The following is a 26,635-nucleotide window of genomic DNA, read 5'->3' on the forward strand; positions in this document are numbered from 1 at the left end:
ACCTTTAATAAATAATTGGATGTGTCTTAGTAAGCTTCCCCATTAAAAAAAAATCTGAGGCAGCTAGGTGGCCCTGGAGTCAGGAGTACCTGGCTTCAAATCCGGTCTCAGACACTTAATAATTACCTAGTAGTGTGGCCTTGGGCAAGCCATTTAACCCCATTTGCCTTGAAAAAAAAAACTTAAAAAAAATCTACCCAAGTACTTAACACATGATAGCTTGCAGTTATATTCACATGTCATTTGATATTCATCTTCCCAGAACTCTTTATACAAGGAATGTTGATAAACCAATTATCCTCCTCAACAAAACTAGAATACATGTCCAGCCCATACCTTTCTCTAGAGGCTGAAAATTAAAAAGTACAAAGCAAGGGACTCTGGGAACTTTCATACCTTTAAGCCTTAGGGTGACAGGAAGAGAAATTCAGTAGCTGTATTTCCAAAAAAAACACAGGCTTTTTTCTGATTTATTACAAGCAGTCAGAGTCTTTCCTCTGGCAGTCCATATGTTCCATATGTTCCATCTGTTCTTTGCATTTCCATGTTAGGGCCCACAAAGAGCAGAAACTAAACCTTCCAAGAGGAAATTTTTATTTTATGGAACTGCTTATCTAGCTAGTGAGTCTAATGGTGAGAGACCTATTCCACCCCTTTCCCAGCTTCCAGTTTCTCCTTGTGTAATGTCTTTCTCCTTTAGAATATTAGCTCCTTGAGGACAGGGACTAATTTTTTAATCATTTCAGAAAGTCAGAAGGTATGGTGTATTATATGTGAAAACAGATGAATTAATATACAAGAAATAAAGGGGTAGGAGGAATAGTGAGGAAAAGGAAGAGGAGAGAGGAAAAAGTAAATAGAAGGATGGAGAAAGGAATGGAGGTGTTATCTCTACTATGAGATATAAAATAAGCCTTTCATATTTCAGGTTAACCCAAGCAACACTGTGGAAATTCAAGTACAGTTGTGAGAAGCAAAGGGATATGTTAAAATCAATATTCTAGAAAATTCTTATCCCAAATGTAAACCGGCTTTATGAGTCCTATTTCAGACTCCTATATCAAAGTCACATCAATGCTACCATTTTAGCAGGCACCCCTCCCAGTTCTCCCAATATACTCTGTATCAGAATACAGAATTAAAATACTACCTGAAAATCTACTTTCTTTTGTAAAGGAACTGAAGTAAAGAAGTCTGGAGGAAGATGGGGAAAGAACTTCTTTTATCAATTTCCATCTCCTCCATTACAAAAGGCTCATGAGATGAAACACCTATGTCTTATGACAGGTTAGACTGAGGATTTGTAGTTGTTTACATCCCCTTTGCCCATTATAATATCTCAGACCTTAATTTGCATACCTTTTAATGTCTAATAATTAATAATCAACTCAGAACTAATTGGATTCTTAATGTACACACAAATTAAGGGTTAAATGCCATCCTTTATTTATTTGTGATTGGCTGAATAAGCAAAGCTAATGGTCACCTTAATATCACAGAATGCCTTTTTTTAATTATAGCCTTAGAAAGTGATTAGGTGATAACTTACTTTTCTCTTTCCTCTGGACGAAAAGCTTTCCAGATGAGCATATTTAAGCGCCTGTTTTCAAAAATAAAACAAGCAACAATTTATTCAGCCTTATATTGTATTTAGTATATAAGGTAATAACCATGAAGCTACAAATACAGTACCAATGAAGGCAAAGTAACTACTAGTTAATGGAGTAGATAGAGTGCAGGGCTGGAGTCAGACAGACTCATTTTCCTGAGTTCAAATCTGACTTCAGACATTTATTAACTGTGCCACCTTGGGAAAAGTCACTTTTTTACCTTATTTACATTATTTTTCCTTATTTACCTTAGTTTCCCCATCTGCAAAAATGAGCTGGAAAAGGAAATGGAAAATCACTACAGATTCTTGGCTGAGAGACTCTAACATGATGAAACAAAAACAAAGCCATCAAAAACATTCTTTTGGGAAGGGCTCAAGGCTCCAAGCACAGTGGTTGAGCAGCATGTCCCCTTGGTCACTAAAGTGTGAAATTACTTGGATAAGAGAATCTTCCATTCAGGAGTAGTTTTTGTTCAGTTACAGATAGATTTGTAGTCATTTCTCTTAGTTTCTTTACAAAATTGAGGGGAAGTCTCAGCACCAGACTCAATTATGTAAAATCAAAGTTGATGAACTCTTCAAGAAAAGAGGTCCTGGTTTCATGTGGATAAGAAAATACCTGGTAAAACTCATTTCAACACTCTAAGGATCTGATTTCATCAGTGCAGCTCTATCCGAGGACCTCAGTTTGAATCTCACCTGTGACTTTTATTACTTATGTGATCTTGGGAAAAATCATTTCATTTCCCTAGGCCTCAATTTCCTTAGGTTTTCAATGAAAAGGTTAAACTAGATGGATCTTTTTTTTTTCACCATAGCTCAATTGGGATTAAACTATTCTCTGTCTCTGAGGGTACAGTTCTTTTACATACTACAATATAATCTTTGGGTGCCAAAAATGTCAGCATTTTGGAGCTTTCCCTTGTCCCTTACTCCCTGAGTGACCTTTGTTCAGTTATTTCATCTTCCCAAGCCTGTTTTCTCATGTGCAAAATGAAGGAGGTTGATCCAGATGATCTCAAAGGTCCCTTTTGACTCTCAATCTATGATCCTACAAAGCTGGTGATGAGTGTCTCTGAGTTTCCATAAGTGAGTCTTCATAAAACAGATACTTTCTGTCCCTGGACTCATATTCTAAAGTTTTCCTGCTAGGGAGGACATAACAAGGTTTACATTCTGCCACAACATCTAGTCCAAGTAATAGAACCTCCAAACTCTGAGGAAGTAAATAGAAAATAACTTTCATAGAGAATGAAACTTGATGTGTGTTCCCCCCCCCCAAAAAAAACTAGGAACTCTGCCCTAACTTTCCTTGCTAGAGTTGTCCTACCTGGTCTGAAAGAACAAAAAAGAGCTGCGATTGAGATAGAACTAAATCACTGCATTATAAAAATGTTAGTGTTGACTGGAACCTTAGAGATTTTCTAGCTCAATTTCTTTCTTTTACCTCTAGGGAAATTGAAACCTAGAGACAAGAAATAGTTTATTCAAGGTCTAGTTAGTAACAGAACTGGAGGAAAAATCTAGGTCTCTTGAACTCTCCATTTGGATGCTCTCTTTAAGACCACCATCTTAAAAGATACTACATATTTAGATAATATCGTGTAATTTGTCATGTCGGCCTTTTTGCCTCAGATTCCTTTTATATTAAATGAGCTAGAGAAGGAAGTGGCAAACCACTCCAGTATCTTTGCCAAGAAAACCACTAATAGTTCAGCCTTGGAGTCAGGAGGACCTTAGTTCAAATCTGCACTCAAACACTTAACAATTGCCTAGCTGTGTGATCTTGGGCAAGTCACTTAACCCCTTTGCCTTAAATACATTAAATAAAAGAAAGAAAACCATTAATAGGGTTGCAAAGAGTTGGCCATAACTGAAAAACACCTAACACCACCTCAAATGTCCATCAGTATGTATATTAGAATTCATGTAATATTTTAATATACAGAAATTCCTTTAAGTTTCTTCTATTGTTAGAAATAAGAATTAGCATCTTCAGAATATAAAAAAGTATGCAGAAGACATTTTAACATAAATGTATATTTTATTTTCATGTTTGTAGAAATGTACATTTTTGTAGCAAAAGACTAAACAGGTGATGATATCACAAAGAGAGAAGCACAATTAACACATTATTGAGGTTCCATTTTCTAGGTCTATAGTGAATGATATTCACCAGTTCCTTTACTCCTCTCTCCAGTCTTCTTTCTCTAGCATACCATAACATCCTTCTCAGCCTCGAACTATATCATTGTGGCCTCCTAACTCTGAAAGTACACACTGCCCTTATAATCCATCCTCTGATTGGTCAGTTCCTCCCCAAATTTACATTTTAAGGAAAGTATCCAAGTTTTCCAGGTTCATTCCTTCCCTCCCCTACAAACTCCACTTTTTGCAATCTGGATTTTTTTCTCCATCATACCATTGATTTTATGTGTTATCTTCTCCAATTGGAATGTAAGTTTCTTATTTATGTTTATCTCATCCCAGCATTTGGTATGATGCTTGGTCCATTATAGGGGCTTACTAAATGCCTGTTGATTTATGCAATATCGATTTAATTGGGCAATATCTATGTGTTTTGGTTAAAAAAACTTTTTAATAGATGTAGAGTCCCTAGGGTCTCTCATAATCCTACTTTGAATTCCTTGAAGTCAATGATTTCTCTGGCTTTTTATTCTAATAATATTATAATCTGAAAGGCATTTTATAACAGGAATCACATTGCAACTCTTCAATGGGTCTATGATCTAACTGATGTGCCCATGCCCAATACCAACAAATTAGTCAATAAGCATTTAACAAGTTAACTATCTCCCAGATACTGTATTTAATATGGAGAATTAAAAAAAATTAAAAGTCTCACCCCTCAAGAAGCTTGTAACATACCCATACCTTCTCCTCCTGTCCCCTTTTGGTTCATGTGTTTCTGTAAACCCTCCATAGATCTGTTTTGACCAAACTGGTGACTTTCCCCCAGTTGTAATATTTCTCTGATATCAGAACTTGTCCCTGTGTCCTCATCCCAATCACATAAGCATCTCACTTCCTTTTTTTCTTTTAAAATTATTTATTTTTCCAAATACATGCAAAGATACTTTTCAACATTCATTTTTTTAAGGTTTTAAGTTTCAGCCAAAGACTTTCAACTTGCTGCATTTTGCACTCCTAAAAGTGATCAGATTGGTCATTTGGGAATGTCTTCCCAAGATCACATTTTCCTGGCCTATCTTATTGTATCATTAGTTTTCTTCTTCATAGTTCTGGTCCAAAGACATGTACAGCTCTGTGATATAATGGAGAGAGAGAACTGGTTTTGCATCCATGAAAAGTGAATTCTGGTCCTGGCTCTTATTAACTAGGATTCAGAAAAGACTTGAGTTTGAGCATAGGTCACACCTTTTAGTACTGTGATTTTGGCCAAATAACCTCATCTCTTTAGGCTCCATTTTCTCCATCTGTAAACTGAGAAGATTTATTGGCTTTAGAGCTAGAAAGTTGGCAAGCCATTTAACCTTTTTTGCCTCAGTTTTTCCTCGGGGATTATAAAGTGCTTTATTGATAGGAAGATTTAAAAAACACACACACATACAAAAAAAAAACCCAGAAGGGAGGCTCTTTCCCAAGGATAGGATAGAGATCATGGAGTGTCCCAGAAGAAATATGGGGACTGGGTATCACAAAGGGACTAACCCTCTTCATATGCAGCTCCCTCTCAGGAAGATGGAGAGGGGCAAGAGGAAGGGCTGCAAAAATTCAAATACAAGAGCTCTGTATAAGACTATTGTTGGTGTTCAGTTCTGTTCAACTCTTTGTGACTCCATTTGGGGTTTTCTTGGCAAAGATACTAGAATGGTCTGCCATTTCCTTTTGCACCTGATTTTACAGATGAAGAATTGAGGCAAACAAGGCTAGGTGGCTGGTCACACAGCTATTAAACTTCTGAGGGGCGGCTAGGTGGCACAGCAGATAGAACACCGGCCCTGGAGTCAGGCGTACCTAAGTTCAAATGCGACCTCAGATACTTCATAATTACCTAGCTGTGTGGCCTTGGGCAAGCCACTTAACCCCATTGCCTTGAAAAAAACTGGGAAAAAAAACTTCTGAGACTGGATCTGAACTCACAAAGATAAGTGTTCCTGCCTCCAGTCCAATATTCTACCCATCAGGCCACCTTGCTGCCCTGTTTCTAGTATAAGACAACTAACTGTAACAGATTTTCTACAAGGCTAATGTCAGCTCTAACATTCTATGAGCTAACTGTATAATCACAAGCAAGTGATTGAGCTATGCCTCACTTCCTTCAACTGTAAAATGATGGAGTTGAACTGAATGAACTGTAAAACGTTCTCTTGCCACCAATTACATTAATGGTGTAGTTTCCTCTACTCCTCAGATTTACTTGTGCCAAAAAGTTACTCTCTTTTCTGATTCAATAAAACAAATTTGTGATTGATCATCATTCAAAAGCCTGAATTGCAATTTCTGCAAATTCAATTACCAGAATCATGGATTTACAACCATAGCATTAGAAACAAGTTAAAAAAAGCAAGCAAAACAAAAAACGTTGATGCTTTAACAACAAATCTTGGTTTTATGAATCCAGGATTTAGATTTTTTTTTAATGAAAGATGACCCAAGAATTAACCCTACCCTGACAATATCCATAAAGGCTCTGATGAACCCACAGAGTAAAGTCATTCATTTAATTCAATTCAATAAACATTTATTGAATCACTACAGTGTGCACAATACTGTTAGTCACTGGGAAATTTAAATGAGACAAAATATTTTCCCTTAAGGGTATTTCAAGTGAAAAACCTTTTGAAGAAATTATCTTAATTTTTCTAATATTCTTTTAATTCATTGATAGTGAAACTACTAACATAATTCCTGTCTTAAAACTTCCTTCGCATTTTCTTTTCTGTTATAATTATTTCTGTTTGTGTCTTATCTCCCCTACAGGAATATGAAGTCTACAAGGGAAGAGATCATGTCTAAAGAATTCTCAGTCTCCACAGTGCCTTGTAAATATTAGGTGTAAAAAAATTTAAGTATTTGATAAATGGAATAATTGGCTTATAACATGACTCTGATTAATATTAAGGGTCTTCAGACTGTCCTTTTTAATTATGGTCATGATCAAAAATACTAAAAGTATAAATAAAATAACAAAAATTATAAATTAACAAAATTATAAATTAAAAACAATGAAAACATGAATATTAGTTACAATACCTTGAAGGTTAGAACAAAATTATGTTTGGAGATTCATATTTGCTTTTGTCTAACTTTTGATGAATTAACCAGAAACATGTGTATTTTTAATATTTTACACACACTTAAAACACAGAAGGAAAAAATCCACATTCACACCAAAAAAAGTTTCCCAAAAAAGAAATGAGATTTATTTCTTAATAACTATTGTTCTAGTCTAAAGTTAGACAACACAGGCTTTATTCTAAATTCTATTATTTATTGGAAACTTTTGACTCATTGAGTGAACTCTTAATTCACATGGTTTATGTCCAATATTGGGGGCTTTCCTATCTCCCACTTCAAGATAATTATGCTCCCTCCCCCAAGAGTTTACTCTAGAAAAATCTTAGAGCACATAGTATTTGTACACTTTCACAAACACCTCTCCAATAAGCCATCAAGGTAACAAATATTGGGTGAAAACACTAAAAAAAATTACAAAAATATAAAGGACTTAGAATTATATATAAACAAGTAGTACAATTCTTTTTCCTATCTTGTGATTCCTACTTTCTACTAAGTAAGGTTCTAAAATTCTTTAAACTCTAGACCTTCCCATCATTTGGACTCCCTTTTGAAAGGAGCTGAATTTTGAGTTACCATTGGAGAAATGGCTGGACCTTCTGGTGATTCCCTTTTTTCTTCTGGGAAGAATTTAGTAGCCCCCCCCCCAGATTTATAGCATCACTGTAGTTTGTAAGACATAGATTCTTGGGGTAACTAGACAAGCAAGACACTAATATTCTATTGAGTCCCTCCTTTAACCCAAATTAACTCTCTATGGACATGAACTCCCCTAGGAGAGGAACATATTTGGGGCTGCCAGGTTAACTCCTCTCCCCCCCATCTCATCAGATAAGAGTCATATAAGTCATTATGAGAGTAGATAGCAAAGTCCAAGTTCCTTGCTCCCCTAGTGGCTTTAGCCCCTTGTTGCTTGTCCTGCTAGTTAGTACCAAGGGTCCTATAGAAAATCTCTCTCATAGGTGTATTGCCCAAGAAATTTTTCTTCTTTCAATAGAAGGCAGATCTACAAACTTAGATTCTCACAATGAAATTTCCTGTCTTTGACTTAGAAGGCCACATTCCAGGAAAGCCCTGCCTAGGAAATTCCCCACCTCTGATTATGAAGCAGGCTTTTGGGGGCATGCAGCAAAGGAGGTCTCTGCAGTAGGGAAGTTAAAAAAAGCTCTACCTCACCTTTCACTCTTCGGACCTCTCTGTTAAAAAAAAAAAAGGCCTAAGTAAAAAGGGCACAAAAAAAAAATAGGGCAGAAATCCTCTTTAGAGTTTGAGTCAACCAAATGATCTGGGCAGCCTAGATTATTAAGCCTCACTGACATGAGTTTAGTTTTCTCATTGAAGTGCCAATGGACATGCCTAACTCTTTAGGGAGATGTAATTCAAGTCCAGGACAAAAGCTGTAAGCTCAGTGAGCTGATCAGGGAAATCCCTTGATGAAGTTTCTATGTTTTTCTCCCAATTAAGTATCTACAGCCCATCTAGGCAAATTGAACCTGGTCTTTGAATGTATAGGAATAAATCACAATGAAGCATAGGCCTGTGACTACTTGGGAAGAATGTAGCATTTCTTTCCTAAGGCAACAAATCAAGAGTACCAGGAAGACCCATTATGTATAGTTCTTAGAAACTTTCGTAATCAAACTAACACTTTTGGGAAGGGAGGGGAGCCCAGACCTCACCTAGTTGTATGAGTCTAGAGATTACATTCATACCAGATACTCTGTGGCACAAAGTCCTCATGCTTGCGTTGGTGTTTATAGGTGTTTTACCCTCCAAATTCCCCAGAATAATTAAGAAAGAAAAAAAAAGGGAAAAAGAAAAACAAATAATGGGGGGGGGGGGGGAGAATGCATGAGATAAAAGAAAGAAAACAAACTTCTCTCTCCCAAAGAGAAGCAGAAACCTCAAGATTGTACTATACTAGTCAACATTGTTCTATACTAGTACCATCATTCCAGATTGGCTGAGCAATTTATACACTCAGACAAACCAAACTTTCCTGATTCACTGGGACCCCCTTGATGAACATGTCTGTGGTGTGATCTTGGACAAATCACTTAAACTCTTGTTAAGCTAAAAATCATAAAATCTTGGAGTTATCAAGGGACCCTCTTTTACTTTACAGAAGAGAAAACTGGACTAGTTACTTGTTGAACATCATCCAGTTAGCTGATAGATAAGGCAGAATGAGAATGAAAGTCCCTTGATCTCAAAATCAATGCTTTTTCTACTCTAGGACACTGTCTTCCACCTCTATCTCTCTCCCCTTCTAAAGAGGAGCTGATGATGCAACAATATATACTTTTCCTTTCTTTTCAATTTAAAAAATTTTTCTTTTTATTTAAGGCAAAGGGGTTAAGTGACTTGACCAAGGTCACACAGTTAGGCAATTACTATGTGTTTGAGACTGCATTTGAACTCAGATCCTCCCAACTCCAGAGCCAGTGCTCTATCTACTGCGCCACCTAGCTGCCCCTTTTTCCTTTCTTTTAAAAGCTAGCTTCTAAAATACATTGGTATTGTTATATGTGTCATTCTTTTCTTCCTATTAGATTGTAAATTCGTTATTTATTCCTACAGAACTTGGCTGAGTCTTAAATATATAGCATGGTACTCAATATGTTATAGTATAGTACTTTTAATTTTTTCAAAACAAATCTTCATTTCATCTTATTTTCAGAACAATCCTTTGAAGTTAGTGGAAACAGGTAAAGAACCTGAGGCTCAACTGGGTTAACTGATTTACCTAACATCAAGGAGTTATTTAACAGCAGAGCCATGAGAACTTGGAAGATGTTTCTTTAGCCTACTAGTCAGAAAATGTCAAGTTTAAGAAGGCTTTCCATGTAATATTCAGAGGCATTTTAAATTTCTGAATAAGTGCTGAGACTTTTTGTGGTAACAAAAACAAACACCTGGAGACACATTGAAGTTCCCATTGATTGGTGAATGGCTAAATAAATTATGGGATATAAGTATAACAGAATATTATTATACTACAATGAACTATATCTAGTCAAGTCCTTGTTTCACATTTTACACTGGTTGTCTTGCTCTTAGTCATGCAAAGACAAAAGACATTCTTATTCCACTCTCCCTCCCTAATCCTCAATTGCCCACCACTCTCCACATTTTCTTACATAAACCATTATGAAATCAATATTTCCACTGTTATTGGGAAGAAAGTCTCAGTCTTTGTCTCTGAACCAAAATATTCTTCCCTGCTCATCAGTAACTGTCACCATTAGAATGAATGCTCCAGAGGGTTGGGCTTTCTCATTTTTTGTATTTTCATCCTCTGGACTTAGCATGATGCTTGGTGAATGTGATGACTTAATAAATATTTAAATAATTTAATAATTTTAATTATTATTAGTGGAAAATAAATGCTGAGAGAGTCTCAACACTAGAAAAGAGTGTTTTATCAATCTATTAAGACCAATCTTGACTGATCTTGGAATACCAAGAGGGAAAAACCTGCAATTAGTTACCTTGATCATCACCTCAATCACCTTCCTGCCAAAGAGATACTTTAAAAAGGATATAACTGAGTATACATGCCCTTTGAAATATTGCCATCATTACTGTATGTTATATGCTAACTGGATTTTAGATAAACGAATGATGAAATCTTTTCTACTAACTGGAAAATCAAACCAGAAACCTATGGAAATATCAAAGAATCTTTATATCCCTAGGAAAGGGAAATAAGATTTGGGGGTGAGGGGTGGGAAGTGGAGGAAGATTCAAGGCTATATATGGGTCCAACTGGCCCTCTTATAGTGGAATACTTGAAGAAAAAAAGTTTTTTTTAATGCCCGTTCCACAGAGTAAGCAGCAAAATACTCACTTTTCATAGGATTTCACAGCTAGTTCCACTTTTTGCCCATAGATCTTTAGATTGATGGCTTGAGGGTTAATTAAGATCATTTTCCCTGTGTCACTGCCCTCTTGTTTCAATATAAGATTCTACAATACCAAAAAAAAAAGCAAAATATAACTTGAATGATGAACATACATATCTTTCCAGCACAAATATGAGTTTTAATGTGTTTGTTCAACTGACTAGAAAGGAAGGAAAAATTTGTCTTTGGGGCCCCAGGATCTCCACTATATGTACTTTCTGCCTCCTACAAATTGACCACCAGAATCTTCATTCTTATCTGAGATTTGTTAGTTTTTTTCCTTAAAAATAATCTACAGAAAGAATAATGGGCCTGGTTTTTAGAAACTCATCTTCCTGAGTTCAAATCTGATCTCAGAAACAAACTATGTGACACTGGGCAACTCAATTGACCCTGTTTGCCTTAGTTTCCTCATCTGTAAAATGAGCTAGAGAGGGAAATGACAAACCACTCCAGTATCTTTGAGGAGAAAATTACAATTAGGGTCACAAAGAGTCAGACATCATTGAAAAGCAACTGAGCAAATAATATTTCAGTTTTTTTAAGGGTTGAATGGACCTTTATTTATCGGGTATTTCAATTTTTAAATTTGTTTCCTATACAGACCTAATCATTCTATATTCTACTGATGTTTAATTTAAACTGTTTTAAATGAATGAAAAGAAAAACCTGCTAGAGTGAGAGAAAATTGTACATTATATTCATGAACCTTGCAAGATCCATCTTACAAGGTACAGGAACCTCACTCATAGGTGTGAAGCACGAATTAGTCTTCAAAGTCAGGTAATTTATAGTCTTCAGAAACTCTTTCCCCTCCCTCTTGGATGTTCATAGGCTCTCTGAGTTTGAGTTACAATCTAAGAGGTCCAACCATTCCATGACAGGCCCCTAATTTGATCCCCTCCCACATCATACCACTCATGATATGTGGGTTAATATTCAATTACCTAATTGCACAAACTCAGTAGCATTAGGTCAAGATCTCTAGGTCACTCTTGACCGGTTGAGAACTGGTTTGGGGTTTGCTATCCCTGGAATGGGATTAGGAAAACTCTTCCAGTTTTGTGATTGGCTGGGCCATTCCCCCTTTGTAATGGATTTCCTAAGGGCTCCCCTCCACATCCTGTGAAGACCAACACCCTATATTCCTCACATAAACATATTTGAAAAAAGAGCAAAGTTAAAAAGAAGTCATCACATTATTGGATAGCTGTAATTGTTTAAAAGTTCTTTGTTATGTATAAAATGAACATCCTATTAGGGAAAAAAAAGCCTGAAACTCAAGAGGCATGTGTTCTGATGCTGATTCCACCACTAATCAACTTTGTAACCCAAGGGAAATCACTTAAATTCTCTGGACCTCAGTTTCCTAAAGAACCTCTGGGGTTCTAAAATTCTATGATTCTATGAAATTTGACTTCATGTATTGATCCTCCACTAATCCTAGCTCTGCTGCTGGATAAACAACACACCATGCATCTACTTCCTCAGTCTTGTAAACCACTAAAGATAGTTGCCATGTCTTCTCTTTGTTTCTGTTCTCTAGGTTTTATAACCTCAGATACCAAGAGCATTCCTAGAATGAATTAATTCCCAAGCTCCTCATTGTACTTCTGATTACATAATGGAGTGCAGATTAAGTCCCCTCTACAGCAATTTTGAGAACCTTTCTTCTTCATTTATACTATTTAAGAGTCACCAAACCCAAGAAAGTTAGCTTGGTTTTGTGTAAATGGCACTGGATTTGGGGTTAGGAAAGACTTGACTTTTACAGGTACATGATCATCAACCTCTCTGAGTTTCAGTTTTCTCATTTGTAAATGACAAATAATTCCACTCTTTCCCTTTAAGAGGGATGTTGTGAGAAAAGATTTTTAATGACTATCAAATCATTATAGAAATGTGGGTTTTTATTTTTTATTATTTTTTTTTAGCAAGGCAAATGGGGTTAAGTGGCTTGCCCAAGGCCAGACAGCTAGGTAATTATTAAGTGTCTGAGACCGGATTTGAACCCAGGTACTGCTGACTTCAGGGCCGGTGCTTTATCCACTACGCCACCTAGCCGCCCCTGCTACGCCACCTAGCTGCCCCAAAATGTGGGTTTTTAAAACAAAGGGTAATGTGTGGAATAGTAATGTCTAACATTTACATTATATTTAAATTTATAAAGTAATATATATGTACATATACATATATACATATATACATATATATATATATATATATATATATATATATATATATATATATATATATATATATATACCCATCCCTTTTGATCCTCAGAACAGCACTGTAAGATTGTTTACCCTATGGACAATACTCCTGTTTTGGGAAGAAAGTTAGATATAAATAAGTTACTGTGAGTTACCTTTGATTTCATAGCTAGTAAGAAACAGGCAGTATTTCAATCCAAGTCTCTTTTTTCCTAAGACTCTTTCTACTATAATGTACTACCTTTTACAGAGAGCTAATTTTTTTTTCAAAAATAGCAATAGAAATTCACCACCACCACCCAAACCAAGAAGCAAACTGCTAGAAATTCTCAAAAGAAAATTATTTTTTTTTAGGTTTTTGCAAGGCAAATGGGGTTAAGTGGCTTGCTCAAGGCCACACAGCTAGGTAATAAGTGTCTGAGGTCAGATTTGAACTCAGGTACTCCTGACTCCAGGGCCAGTGCTCTATGTACTGTGCCACCTAGCCACCCCTATGAAAATTATTTTAAAAAAGAATTCTACTTAAAGATACAAAGAGTTGGGGTGGCTAGGTAGCACAGTGGATAAAACACCGGTCCTGGAGTCAGGAGTACCTGGGTTCAAATCCGGTCTCAGACACTTAATAATTACCTAGCTGTGTGGCCTTGGGCAAGCCACTTAACCCCATTTGCCTTGCAAAAACCTAAAAAAAAAAGATACAAAGAGTTGATAGAGTGAAAATTTGATTTAAAAAAATTGTGTATTTTAATAGAAAGCACATCAACAGAAGTAGAATTTTCTCAAGGAACAATAAAATGAATAATAAACATAGTGAATAAATTGCAAGAAAAAAGTTTAAATGAGTAAAAATATGAGATTAAAGAACTGAGCATAACAAGAAATCTCAATTCAATATGTTGATAAATCTCAATAGTTTAAACATGTTTCTGAAAAATTAAATATACTAAAATGGAAAATAATTTTTTATCAAAAGACTAAATGTATAATGGAAAAATAGGAGCAGAAGAAAAATATTTCAGAAAATGTCATATCTGAAATGAATTGGAATTTATGTAAATGAAAATTTAGTCTAGAAAATAGACTAAAGAGGCAAAATTATAAAATGATTGGGCTACCCAAAAGCTGCATTGAGGGAAAAATATTATTATTTCAGTAAATCATAAAAAATAATTTTCCAGAAATATTGAGGAAAAAGAGATTGATTGCAGACTATCAATAGGAATGAATCCCCAAATTTAACTCACATGGAAAAATCATTGTCAAATTTCAAGTTAATAGACAAGTCAATTTTACAAGCAGCCAAAAGGAAAAAGCAATACAATGAAAACAATTTGATTTGCATGAGATTTTTCTATCAAAATGAAAAAAAAAACAAAAAGAAACTGGATGACATCCTAAAACCTAAATATGTTACCCCATCCACTTGAGCTTTACTCAATGAAACTCTAGCTTTGAATCCCTTTGAATTAGAACTCATCTCACATTCCTTTGACCATCTTGAAAACATGAAATTTCTAGCTCCTTCAGAAGTTACTGTAACCATAACCACTCACCCACTCCAGTTCCGTATGGATACTATTAAGTTCCTATGCTGGGAAGAAAAGTAAGCTTTCTCCTTGTTCCTCACTACCATTTCTAAATCTGCTCCATTCAATTATCACACTCAAAAACTTCTTTGAAGTTCATTGAATCCAGATATATTTATCAAGATCCTAGCAATTATCTGCCAGGCCACAGAACAGTATCTCCTTTCTCAAGGAGATACAAACATAATTCATAATCTTTCTCTCCAATCCAACACTTTCCTTCTGCTAGGAATTTTAATATGAATGTTCATGCTTCTTCACTCGACTTCAGCCAAATACAAGAATGGTTAGACCCTTTATCTTATCACTTATCCACAAATAATCTTGTCTCCATTGGTTATTCTTTCATCTCTTTTCCTAAATCAATTCCTCTTCCTTGCTACAACTTCCAGTTTTACCTCTGTTGTTCTAGTCTATCATCCCCCTACTTTGGGCTCATTTTCCTTTCTTTACCATCTTTGCTATCATTCATCATTTCCAACTCTTCATGACTCTGTGGACCATACTGTCCATAGGGTTTTCTACACAAAGTTATTGGGCACACATCTATTGTTTCTATTGAATAATCAGGCACTGGCATTATCATCAATTCCTTGAAATTTGGCAATGACTGATGCTCTAGTCTAAAGTCTAAGCCAGAGGTATCAAATGCCCACAACACTCTAAGGTGAGTACAGAACCAGATTAAAATGTAATTAGAAAAAGTTTAAAATAAATAAAAATACAATAAAACATAGATAATGTTAATATGTGGTTTCCTCTGTTGCCATCATGGATCATTAAGTTCAATTTAGTGATCCTGCTTCTATTTAGCTATCTGATATTACTGCACTAGACATAGCCTGGTCAAAACAGAGGACAGAAGAACTTCCCATTATATTTCTATTAATGTAGATTAAGACTGTTCCCTTTCTTGAGAGCCATATCTCACTACAAACTTATGTTGATCTTCTGATGCACTAAAATTTTCTAGATCCTTTTATATGAAATATCTCTTCAATCTAATCCAGGCATTTTAAAAAAAAACTAGATACAGAATTTTCCATTAATCCCAGTAAGATTTCTTTTCACTGATATCGGTCTAGACTTTCCTAGCCTGCTGATACATCTTTGGATATTAATGTGCATTTAAGAGTCTGAAATGTTAAACACAATTTTACATGTACAACCTATACCAGATTGTTCACTGCTATGGTAAGAGGGGCAAAAAAAGGGAGGGTTTGTACAAAAAATGTGAAACACAAAAGCTTGTGAAAGATTGAATGTTGACAAAACAGGAAAGAAAAAGTTCTTGTAGTGTAGTGGAAGAGGGAGAAGGGGAGGGGAAATGAGCCTTACTCTCACTGGAAGTGATTTAGAGAAGGAATGACATACACATTCAATTGGATATAGAAATCAATCTTAGCCTAGAGGACAACAAGAGAGGAAAGCAATGGGAGAAAGGGATGGGGGTGGAAAGGGGGTAGGGTGTAGGGAATAGAAGAGATGGAAGATTGTGAGAGAGGGTAATCAAATACAACACACTTTTTGAGGAAGGGTGAAAGAAGAGAGAATAGAATCAGTGGGGGTAGGAGAATAGGATGGAGGAAAATACAACTAATAATAGCAAATATGGGGGAAAAATACTGAAGCAATTTCTCTGACAGATTTATGATAAAGAATGCTATCCATTCCAAAGACAGAACTGATGGTGTCTGAATATAGACTGAAGTATTAAAAAAGAATGAATGTTGAGAACTACCTATACATGCAATTGAGAAAAACGAAATAAATTTTTTAATAAAAGAGTCTGAGAAACCCTTAATCTAAAAGATAAGCTTGAAGATTTCAGAAATGCCCTGTACTTTTCAAGGACCATCAGGGTTTCCCTAGCATCCCTGAAATCACAACATAGAAGCAGATATCTAGTTGATCAATCATGCATTCCTTCAACTATCATTTATCAATAGAATACCACATACAAGACCCAGGTACCAAGGATACATAAAAATAAAGAGTCCCTGCCTTCAGAAAACTTAAATTCTAGCAATCAATTGTGTTTTAAATGATTGATGGTATTCCTCAGACTCAGAAACCCTATGGTGCAAGTAAGGACACTTCCCTTTGTCAACAGCTGGAAGGGCCTGGTCATATTCTCCTCACTGCTGCTACTGCCAGTAAATGGATGAGCAAAGCATCATAAACTTGAAATACTATTCTTTGGATCAAGGACTTAGTTCATATTTTTATGGGCATACATGCCAAGGAGTAAAGAGCAAAGAAACATTTATCAATTTTAAGTTGTAGTCTTTTGCCAAGAAATCAGTTTGTAATCGCGTGGGAAGGAGATCTTGGATGAGAAATGACAAGAAAAAGATCAATTAACCAGAAAAGGTACAGGATTCATCCTAAGGATTACTAAACTGCCATAATATTTTTTGTTGTTCATTTGTCTCTGATACTTGCCTGACTGTAGATTTATTCTATCAACACAGAACTCTCTTAATGCCTAACAACTAAGGCTGACACTATCCTTCACCTGAAGAAAACTTCTGTAACTCTTGGGCATCTAGCACATGTATGTACAGTCAAATGAAAGAAATAGACCAGCTCTGAGAAATGGAAACTCTGGGCAGGCTCCTACATACATTCTTCAGGCTCACTTTATTACCCCTCTATGAGCTGAAGCAACCTACAGTGTCACCAGGAATCAAACACCTCCCACCTCTTGCACAAGTTTGAAGAGTGAACACATGTAATTCAGGCTTTTTTACAGTAGGGGAAACAGAGTCTCATAATTCAAGTGACTTGTACCTGGATATGCAGTTATTTGAGAACATAACAAAGATGGAATTCAAACTCAAGTCCTCCTAACTTTAAGTCCAGCACTTCCTCCACAATGCCACACTGCCAGTCTCACCCCACTTCTAGATAATTGCCTTAACTAATCACTTTAGCTCTCCTTTCTCCTCTTCATTTCACTACAAACATCCAGAGTTGGATCTTGCATCGCCATACCAAACATGCTTGATTATCAGCAACAAAGCCACATATTGATGCTCCTTAAGCAGCAGGAAATGTGTGGACACACTAACAGCTGTGGGCAGCTGCCTGCCCCAAGTCACCTTCTTCTAACAGCTGTCCACCTTGGATGACACCCAGATCTAACACTGTCTTAGAGTCATAGTATCCAGTGAGCATGAGCTAGAAAGTCAGCAAGCTTTCTAAAGCACTCAGTAAATTTCTCACAGAGGTTTAGTGTGCACAAGAGAGGCCAATCAGTCTCTTCTTTGAGAGTATTACAGTTCCACAGAGGCTGATATACTCTAGCTGAATTTCTTAGAGCTGATACTTTCCTTAGAGGTCATTTAGCTCAACCTCTTCATTTTACTGATGAGACTGAAGTACAGAAACACCTGCTGGTTTTTGCATTTCAACATGTCTCTTGGTTTCTTTCCCCTTGGATTGGTTTCCTAAGATCACATGGGGGGGGGGGGTTAGATTCAAATTCAAAAAGTCATGGATGACTCTTTCCAAAGTCATATGCTGCCTTCCCAACTTTGATACTGGGGCCATGTCACTTTCTCTTTGGACTGCTCTTTAGTCCTCTGCTTTCAGACTACTTCTCAGGGAAGAAAGTTTCTATTCTCTTCATCTCTCTTGTAAAACCTATGAAAGAAGAGGAATAGGAAAGAATTTTCAGAACAAACAATCATGTCCTGGACTTGACTGGAGCTATGGATGTTGCTGTAGGCTGGTGAATATGGGAAGGTATCAAAAATCCAAAACCATAGCTTTCAGTTAGGAAATACATAGAAAGGACTGTGGAATAGACCCAAAACATTTGCCTGTTTCAAGAACAGACGATTATGGTTTGCCTAAAAGTCAGCCTGTTTGTTCTTTCTTTTTGAAAAGAACCACTGACATCATGAAGTGATATCTTGATTTGTTGATGAATTGGATTTATTTAGGTTTTTGCAAGGCAAATGGGGTTAAGTGGCTTGCCCAAGGCCACACAGCTAGGTAATTATTAAGTGTCTGAGACTCGGATTTGAACCCAGGTACTCCCTAAATCCAGGGACGGTGCTTTATCCACTGCACCACCTAGCCACCCCAATGAATTGGATTAAATGAAGTAAAGTTGCACAAAGTTATCAGTTTCATTTTCTTTTCTAGAGTCATTGAAGTGCAGTGGCAAGACAAAAGTCAGGAGACTCATGGTGACCCAAGATGCAATGGATGATCTTGGTATCTTTGATTTCTGACCAAGCTCTAAACACTCTACAACCTGTTTCAGCTACCTTAATGACCACTGGAACAAATTGTTCTCATTCACCCAGTCTGCCAAGGAAAATCTTCTCTTGCTCAGGATAAACATCTCCCTAACTCACTAATGAGTTTGAGGTCCATTGGTTACCTTTAACTTGCTTTTGCCTGTCTGCCAAAATGATTTTATTGAGGTTCTGGGCATGTTATATCTTCTTGGAGTCACAGGTTGGGTGAAAATTGGAGAACAACAGAAGATGAGCAGTCCCATAAGGACTTGACAAGCCTTCATCCCAGAGGTGCTAGTTCTCCCTAAACACCCAATGATTCAAAGGAAAGGGACCACAAGTAAGAAGATAAAAGAAAATATTAGATTAGAAGTTTTCACTCTTTAGTCACATGAGCATGTAGGAGAAACAGAAACTTATCAGACCTATAAGGTTTATGAGACACCTATAAACATGCAAGAGACTTTTTATGGAGCATTGAAAACTGTCTTGTTCTAGCCCACTCAGTTGACATAATTCTCACTTTGTTCACACTTATGAGCATCTGTGAGTGGGAATACCACTTGAACATTTATAAAAGAGATACCAAAATACCATGCTTGAAGTGTACTGACAGTTCATATTAAGGCATATTTCATATACTGACCTTTGGATCAATGAACAGAGGAAGCTCAGCTAATAAGAGAACAAAGAGAGGTAATTGCAAACAAGGTTTCTTGAATCATAGATTTGTAGCTAAAAGGTACTTAATGGTCAATAAATCCATCCCTCATAATATATATATATATATATATATATATATATATATATATATATATATAAATATGAGAGAGAGAGAGAGAGAGAGAGAGAGAGAGAGAGAGAGAGAGAAAGAGAAATTGGGCCCCAGTGAAGTTAAGTGACATGAATAGGGTTCCATAGTTACTTTCTGTGATGGTATTCAGAGTCATTTCTTACTTACTACAAGTGTTGCATCCTGTCTCCTACACCAAAGAGTTTACCTCTATGGCATAGGTGTCATTGAACAACATTAGGGTCACTCTGTAGTTTCTTAGAATAAAAAAAAACACGGAGTATCACAGCTGGAAGAGACCACAGATCATTGAATGTTAGAACTTGGAAAGAACAAAGAATTTTACTGTTAGAAGGGACTTTAGACCATAGAATGTCAGAGATGGGAATGATTTTATGATACAAGTGGTCAAAGTGGGGAAACCTCTTGGACACAGAATGTTAGAATTTGGAGGGATTTAAAGCACAGAGTGTTGGAACAGGAAATGACTTTAAAACATACTACATTAGAACTAGAAGAGACCTTGGAGAGTGTCTAGGTCAATTATTTCATTTTTTTCAGAAACAGAAATAAGTGAGAGGACCAGCATTCAAACCATAGTTCATTTTCTACCAATTCAGTATTGTTTCCTCTAGATAATGTTGATCCCTTTTTCCACATTCTCTGTTCATTTTTTTTCATTCATTTGCAGAGCAAACATTTGCTATGGAGTACAATGTACGAGTTAGGTGATGCAGTAGATAGAGTGCCAGACCTGAAGTCAGGAAAACCTGAGTATAGCCACTATAGTATTGGTACCAAGAAAACTTCAAATGGGGGTCAAAAAAATTCAGAGAAGACTGAACAACAACTATATAGTGGGTAGTTAGGTGACAAAGTGGTAAGAGCCCTGGAATTGGAATCAGGAAGATTTATCTTCCTGAGTTCAAATCTGGAATTAGACACTTACCAGTTTTGTGACCCTGATCAAGTCACTTAAGCCTGTTTGCCTCACTTCCTCATCTGTAACATGATCTGGAGAAAGAAATGGCAAGCCACTCCAGAATCTTTGCCAGCAAAACCCCAAATGGGGTAATAGAGGATAGGATACAGTGTACTAAGTACTTCAGTGATTCACAAGAGATAAATCAAACACTGATCCTTAAAGGGATTACAGAGTACTAAGGAAGTTACTGAAGATCCTGGGACATTTGAGGGAAAAAAAGATCTTTTCAGAAAAAAAGGATTTAAGAAACTGAAAAATTGATAGAGATGAGTAATTCAAGTAAAAGGGGAACAAGAATTTGTTTAGTTTCTTATCACCTCCATAGGGATGACTCATAAACCTACATCTCCAGGTTACCTTTCTCTTGACTAATTTAATTGATATACAAATTTGATTTTTCAAATTCAACCAAGTCCATTATCTAAATTTGGTTCCTTCCCCATATCCTCATAGGTAGCAAAGATACAATTGTACCAAAATGGGAGGAAATATATGAAACTAATGAGAAAATTTTTGTATTCTGTTTATTTTTTGTTTGTAAAGTATGAAAAAAATACATAATAATTGAGGGATGGTTGGAATGGGTGGTGACAGTGTTGTGATGATATTTTTGTTGTGGATAAGCATTCTGATGCACAGAGGTACTGATTAATTTGTAACCAGCACACTGAAAAATAAAACAACTCTGCTCTAATTTTTATGAACACTATATATATATATGTATATATATATATGTATATATATACATATATATATATACATATATATATATATACATATATACCAAAGCTATGAATACCCTAAGAAATATGTGGAGGAGAAAGGGTCAGTCTCTGAATGAATAAGACTTCTATTCTGGCGAAGTAAATTCTTGATTTCCCTATAAAACTTTCTAAGACTATACTTGATAGAGAATCAACTGATTTTTATAGGTAGATATTTCCTAACCATGAAGATCCCTATACAAATAAAATCAGGGGAGGCAGAGAGAAAGTTTGTGGACAATAACCTTATAAATAGTCTAAAGTTTATCACTTTACCTGGAACATAGTAGCTACATAATATTTTCTGATTGAAATATTTATTCTACTACTTAAGTATCTAGTTCTTAAAGACAAGCTCTTCTCCATTAATTCAATAATCAAGTGACTTAGGATCTTAGAATTAGCAGACTCTGTTGTTATCTTATTTGTTCCCTTCTTCATGTCCCTGTGTAAAATATGCTCCATGGGGTTTTCTTGACAAAGATACTGGAGTATACTACCATTTCTTTCTCCAGTAGATTACAGCAATCAGAGGTTAGTTGCCTTCTCTATAAGTGTCTAAGGTTACATTGAACTCAGGTTTTATGGAATCCAGGACCAGTGCTCTATCCAGGTCATCTAACTGCTTCCTGAATTAGAAGGTAAAAGGACTTAATATTAACACACCATACCATAGTGTCATAAAGAAAATTAGGGTCTGGAACAGCTGGGTGGTGCAGTGGATAGAGCACCAGCCCAGGAGTCAGGAGGACCTGAGTTCATATCTGGTCTCAAGACAATAATTACCTAGCTATGTGACCATGGGCAAATCACTTAACCCCATTGTCTTGTTTAAAAAAAAATCAAAACAAGAAAAATAGGGTCATCAAAAGAACTTCACAATATCCCAAGTGTGATCCAGACCACTCTCTTTCCTTTATTCAGTTCTAGCCTACCATACTTTAACAAATATATTACTATATTGTCAGATATACTGACAGACCAGCTTTATGAGCTATCTAACCCACTTCATATCATAACATGGATAATAATCATACTTCAGCTACTCAGTTTTTCCTATGTAGATAGCTAGGTCAAACTCTTCTGAATGATTTTAGCATCACAATGTTCTAAGGTTTGATGCAATCAGCACACCGTCCTCCAAACAATCACACATCACTATTTAGATTCTTCCCAAATAAACTGCTCAAAGTAAAAGGTTTCATTTTTATCCTTATATTCTTAGTGTTTATTATAGTGCATGACACAAAGCAGGCATTTAATAAATGCTTGACTTTGCTCTGGTCATCTATCACAATGGCACATTTCTCTGGTTAAAAGGTTATGAATCATGAAGTCTCTGAAGAACTAATGTTTACAGTCACAGAAAATGCTGTAAAGAAGTATATGATAATCACAAGTAGACTATAACAAATTATCAAAGAATAACATCATCAGACAAATAGTATGAAAGACAGTATTAAAGAAATGTGCGAGTAGGAAATGGAATTGCCTGCCTGTATGTTGAGTGAGAGATTATTGGGAAACATAATGTCTTATACATAGTAGGCACTTATAAATACTTATTGGATTGGATTGTGTTCCATTTATACCAATTAAGTGTCAAAATAGAGAAAGGTTCCTACTAGACTGAAGGACAAATGTTCTTTCTATTATTACAAGTTGACCCATAAGGATAGTCATATGCTTTTGAATGTGTTTGTTATTACCACAGAGAACTAACAAAAAAGTTAATAACCAAAATATTTGAATCAAGGTCCTATAAAGACACAGTACTAATTGACTGCAGTGTTGCTACAATAATAAAATAATATCTTTTTCTTTATTTTAAAAACCATATAAATTATCTTTTTACTAATATACCATAGTTTTCTCCCAAGTTATTTCAAATTAATAAGATTTTTGTTTCAGTATAAGACTTATAGTCTCTTTTCTCAAATAAGTAACATAAAGGAGGATTTTAAAACATTAAAGCACCACATAAATGCTAGCTATTATGATTTTACCTAAAGAAAAGCATTCCTCCAAAAAGATGAGCAGTTTGGAACCTTTAATTATAGATTCATCTAATAACCAAGATATGTTTTATTCTAAATGTGACTGGGTGATAAATTAATCTCTTTGAAAGAGCTCAGGTGAAATTGTCTCGTCACTTGGAGACTAAAAATGCCAGTTAGAATCTTGTAATGAAGGGTTGCCATGGTAACCTCTCTGCTCACTTATTTCATTTCCAAGGTGATAGATTTGATGAGAGTCCAGCCAAGATTGAGAACCCAACCAGCACTGTGTGTACAGAGGGAAAAAAGAACCCATGCATAAGTCATGAATGAAACAATGAACTGAGAACAAAGCCCAAGGCTGCTTTTAAAGTCAACTTATCTAGCCAGATGTGGAAAAGTAAAATCTATGAATAAAATCCCATTCAAGTTATCAGCCTCTGTTCCCCTTTCCAGCTCCATTCTGGTTTTCATTCTTCCTCTTTCTTGGAAATAGCATCAACTTCAAAATATCACAAATGTGACCTAAAGGAGATTAATTATTATTCTAAATTCTCCTACCCTCCTTCCTCTTTCTGTACTCTAAAAGGAGCAGAGAAATACATTAAAAGGTAAAACTGCTATGTTAATTTGAGCTGTTGCTTTTATATCCTCTACTAAAAATCCTTCTCAAATTCTTCTGGAAAAAGTGACCCTGGCATCTCAAAGGCAATGCCAAGGAAGAACAAGCTCAAGGAAAGTGAAAAGGCTTTCTGCAGTCTAACAAGCAATTCCATGGCTATCATCTGAGAATTGACCTAGCCAAATCCTTAGAGGTTTATCAACAGAAAGGAGACTGCCAAGAGATGAATTTAGAGGCCATAGGAGTTCATGAAGACCATCTCTACTTAGGCATGGGAGATTGGATTCTCTCTTGGTGAAGGAGGAATCATATTGATGAAGTCATTGATTCCTAAAGACTCCTTGAGGGAAAGGATTGTTTCATTCTTTGCATCTGTACCTTCATTACTGATCATAGTGTCTGATATAAGTATTCAATAAATGTTTTTGATTGATTATAGAAGTCAATGTTTTTCCTGTTAAAGGGACAGGGTAAGTTTTGTCTCTGTCTCTCTCTCCTTTTTTTTCTCCTTTTTTGTCTTTCTTCTCTGATCAATTAGTTGAGTACTGCTTTGTTACTCCTGAATACCATAAATCATTCCTTCATAATCCTCAGGCTCAGGCATTTTGGGGAACAAAGTAAACCATTTCCATAAGTGAATCTCAAATTATCCATATGATTTTCCCTTTACTCAGGCAGTACACTCAAAGACATCATCAAACAATTTAACCACAATCAGTTCTAAAATGAAATTATGCATTTAGGTTAATCAGATTATTCTTAATGGTCTATCCTGAATTCTATTTCCAAGACCATTTTGCTGACAAAAATCTTTCTGCTTTCTGAATGCCACCAAGATAAAATGTTTTGTTATTTTTTACACAATTTTAATGTTTTCTTTTTGTTCTCTGTCTGCCAAGATGTCTTCAGAAAATTTTTATTCAACAATGGGCTTCCATCTCATCTCATCTTATGCCTTCACCCAGTTTTACTTCATCTATTGCGTTTTATCAAGTGTCACACCTTTCCACTTTCTTCAAAGGGAAGATTTTGGTGTTACTTGTGTGAGTTCTCCTCAGGAACCCTCACCCTTTACTAATGGGCCATACTTTTGTGAAAGTTGCTCAAAATACTACTCTAACCTAATCTTCTATATATTTTGAACTATAGAACTCTTTCAAAATGACTTTGAGTCACTGCAATATCCATCTGGATCAAAGAATGATAATAAATGATGCTGGGTTGAGATTATAGTAGTGTGTATTTCATCTTATTCTACCTTAATAGCATTGTGATCTTATTCTTATGGTATTTCCTCCAGGATTGTATTCTAATTCTGATTTAAAAAAATCTGTTCAATAGGGGCAGCTTGGTGGCTTAGTGGATAGAGCACCAACCTTGGAGTCAGGAGGACCTGAGTTCAAATTCAGCCTCAGACATACCTAGCTGAGTGAACTTGGGCAAGTCATGTAACCCCATTGCCTTGCCAAAAAAAAAAATCTAGAACACTCTAATCTTTTATGTTTTCCTTACAACTGTAACTTGGCTTCTGGCCCCATCTTGTTCTTGAAATTGCTTTAAATTCTAATGACTACTGAGAGGAGACTTCCTTTGGATGAAATAATATCCTCTCTCTTTGATTGATCTGAAGTCTTCCTGAGTTATGTCCTTCATTCTTGAAAAAGAACATGACATCAAGGAGGTGATATCAAGAGAAGCATTTTGGGTCCAAATGGCTAGATGTGAACCAGGAGATGGAGATGGCCATGGATGTAAGGCAAAGTAAGGCCAGTCCTCTATTTATTGTGCCACCTAGCTGCTTGGGCAAGTCATGTGTTGGCAGAACAACCATAATTCTTGGTTCTTTTCCTACTCTCCAGAAAGACAAGCCATAGATCATGTCCATACACCATCAAATTTCATCTCTAAGGAGTATCCTCAAAATCTTAAAGTAGTTTTAAACTATTAGAGGTTCAAGTTTTTCTTCTGGCACTAGATCAGTCACTTGAACTTTCAATGTCTGGCATTGATAGGAATTTCTTCATCAGAAGCAATGATAGCTTAAAATTATGCAATGACTTTTGGAATATCCTATATAATTAGACAATCCCCACAGAATCCTATTTGTGAGCATCAATCCTACATAGCAGTACTATAGAGGCTGGTGGAGTATTTTTAGCCCTTTTTTTAAAGATAAGAAAAATTAAGCAAGAGAGGAGAAGTGACTTTCCCATAGTCACATAATTAATGGCAGGTGAGTCATTTGAACTCAAGACTCTTAGCTCCTATTCCAAATATCTATTACAGCAAGCATAGGATCCATTAAATTTCATTAATCATAATATCCTTTCCTCTAAGACACAGCATAATAGTGAATTGGAGCCTGAGTCATGAAGACCTTGGTTCAAGTCTTAATTCTTTCATATATTAGCTGTTCTACTCAATTAACCTCCCCATGCTCTAGATAACTCTAGAACTAAGTTGCAAAACTGTTACAAATTTCTATTGATTAGGCTTTCCTCATCAAAAACTTCCTACATTTCACTAAACTCTTATATCCAACTTTTCCCCAGGAGGAAAAATTATTTCTCTAACTATTCTGGAAAAGTGGGGAGTGCCAGTATATTAAGTACTATAATC

The 26,635-nt window shown here is 35.9% G+C and overlaps 1 protein-coding gene across 4 annotated transcripts in view; it reads right to left on the reverse strand.

Annotated features, from left to right (window-relative positions):
• The window catches only part of VWA3B (von Willebrand factor A domain containing 3B), a 237,656-nt gene that overhangs the window by 42,164 nt on the left and 168,857 nt on the right, over positions 1 to 26,635 (reverse strand). For all 4 annotated transcript variants that reach the window (XM_074213732.1, XM_074213731.1, XM_074213729.1 and 1 more), the window contains 2 exons: positions 10,746 to 10,864; positions 1,550 to 1,600 (listed from right to left, as the gene is read on the reverse strand). In XM_074213732.1, the coding sequence (XP_074069833.1) occupies positions 1,550 to 1,600; positions 10,746 to 10,864 (170 nt within the window). The remainder of the gene's footprint in view (positions 1 to 1,549; positions 1,601 to 10,745; positions 10,865 to 26,635) is intronic.

The sequence above is a fragment of the Macrotis lagotis genome, chromosome 1, assembly GCF_037893015.1.
Source record: "Macrotis lagotis isolate mMagLag1 chromosome 1, bilby.v1.9.chrom.fasta, whole genome shotgun sequence".
Taxonomy (NCBI): Eukaryota; Metazoa; Chordata; class Mammalia; order Peramelemorphia; family Peramelidae; genus Macrotis; species Macrotis lagotis.